This window comes from Arabidopsis lyrata, assembly GCF_000004255.2.
Source record: "Arabidopsis lyrata subsp. lyrata unplaced genomic scaffold ARALYscaffold_167, whole genome shotgun sequence".
Taxonomy (NCBI): Eukaryota; Viridiplantae; Streptophyta; class Magnoliopsida; order Brassicales; family Brassicaceae; genus Arabidopsis; species Arabidopsis lyrata.
In genome coordinates, this window is record NW_003302435.1 from 1 (window position 1) to 1,733 (window position 1,733).

The window sequence follows — 1,733 nt, forward strand, 5'->3', positions numbered from 1 at the left end:
CGTTATTAAACAAAACGACAAAACTTAGCCTAAGGGTAAAAAAGTCAAAACCACACAACTTTTTCAGTCTTTGCGATTCTCTCTGCTTCAGTAAGCGAAACCGCCTGCTAGGTTTCTCGGATCTCGGCGGTAACGCGACGGCGCCGTCGCCGGAGATTCAGATTTCTTCTTCTTAACATCCATTAACGAACAATACTCTCTTCTCAAACTTTCTTCTTCGTCCATAATCATCTGCTTCGATCTACACTCCACGCTACAAAACGCTCTATCACCTCTAACCAAAATTCAAAAACAAAAAAAAAGATCTCATGAAAAAAAAACAAAATCAAGAACAAACAAAAAAAAGCCCATTATTGATGATGACTTACTTATACATGTAGATATCTTTCGCAGGAAGAAGTTTTCTTCTACAGAGAAAACAATGTTCGAGAAATCCAGAATCTTGATAACAACGACGGAGATTAGTCGTGTCCGTCGTCACGGTGGTGGTGACGATAACGTTGGCTTTGTTGACGACTTTAGGACTAATAATTAAGCCACCGTCACTGTTGAGAGTGTTGTTGTTGTTGTTAGTCATCTCCAAAACAATACTTAGTCCCACCATTATTTTTGGTTTTGTTCTCTCTTATCTCATTTCTTTCAGGTGTTAATGGCGAAAAGAAGAAGAAGAAGTTTTTTTTTGTGTTTTTGGATTCGCAGAGAAAAAAGTAAAAAGTTTTATAAAATGTTTATAGAAGATAGGTGGGACCTACAAGTGTACTACGCGAGGACGATTGATTTTGATTTCTTTTGCTTGATAATCGCCACGTGTATCCTTATATTCATTACTTGTGTAAACTTTTTTACCCATTTTTTGGGGATAAATGTTTACAATATTATCGAATTTTACTTTTGTCGTTTTGTTTTGTTTTTGTATGCTATAGGTGAGTTTGTTTTGATGCGTGTCATCTTTAAATTTTAGTGCTTATTTCATGTTTTTTTTTTCTTATGTAGTTTTATCATTTCTAACTCTATTTCGTGATGCTAAGATGGGATTATTACGGATTTTGCCCTTTTTTATAATGGCATTTATGGATTTTGCCATTTTTTGAATAATTTATGGATTTTGCCCTTTTTTAACACTTAAAAATGTATGTATTTATGATTTTTTTTTGCAAAAATACGTACATTATACCAAATACTAAACCCTAAGAACAACTGGAACCGACTAAACCCAAACATAACGAATGAAACGCATGTTAAATCATATTTTTGGAGCCTAAAAAAGGGCAAAATCCATAAATTATTCAAAAAGGGCAAAATTCATAAATGCCATTATAAAAAAAGGCAAAATTCGTAATTAATTCTGCTAAGATAGTAGTTTTACTTTGACATGAAGTGATTGATGGTGTTAATATGATGATAAATATTGTTGGGAAAACTCAATGATTTTCTTTCTTGTGATTACGGTGAAAATGAAACAATAAAAAAAGATAAGATAAACTAACTCTTTTGTATGATAAGAAAGAGACCATAACACATCATTGTATTGCTTTCTATTTAGTTGATTTTACAAGGCCACCATGTACTTGTATTTATATTAGTGGTGATAATGTGCTCGCTTATTCTAAAATGTATATTTTTTACATTTTTGGATAGCCTTATCCATAAGCTAATTCATACTACGTGAAGAAATACACTTTGCTGGAATCGAATTTTCATAGAAAAAGCCGTATAGGTATAACCCGTACGGT

General features: G+C 32.8%; 1 protein-coding gene across 1 annotated transcript; it reads right to left on the reverse strand.

Annotated features, from left to right (window-relative positions):
- Positions 1-6: 6 nt before the first annotated feature.
- Positions 7-697, reverse strand: LOC9298855. Its single transcript, XM_002862731.2, has 2 exons — positions 369-697; positions 7-274 (listed from the first exon to the last, which is right to left on the reverse strand). The coding sequence occupies exons 1-2, from the start codon at positions 602-604 to the stop codon at positions 88-90; spliced, it is 423 nt and encodes a 140-aa protein (XP_002862777.1). The 5' UTR covers positions 605-697; the 3' UTR covers positions 7-87.
- Between the last annotated feature and the right edge of the window lie 1,036 nt (positions 698-1,733).

Coding starts and splice junctions, on each gene's coding strand:
- LOC9298855 (XM_002862731.2), bottom strand. CDS start 604: ATGGTGGGACTAAGTATTGTTTTGGAGATGACTAACAACAACAACAAC. Junction 275..368: donor AAAGATATCTACATGTATAA/GTAAGTCATCAT, acceptor AATTTTGGTTAG/AGGTGATAGAGCGTTTTGTA.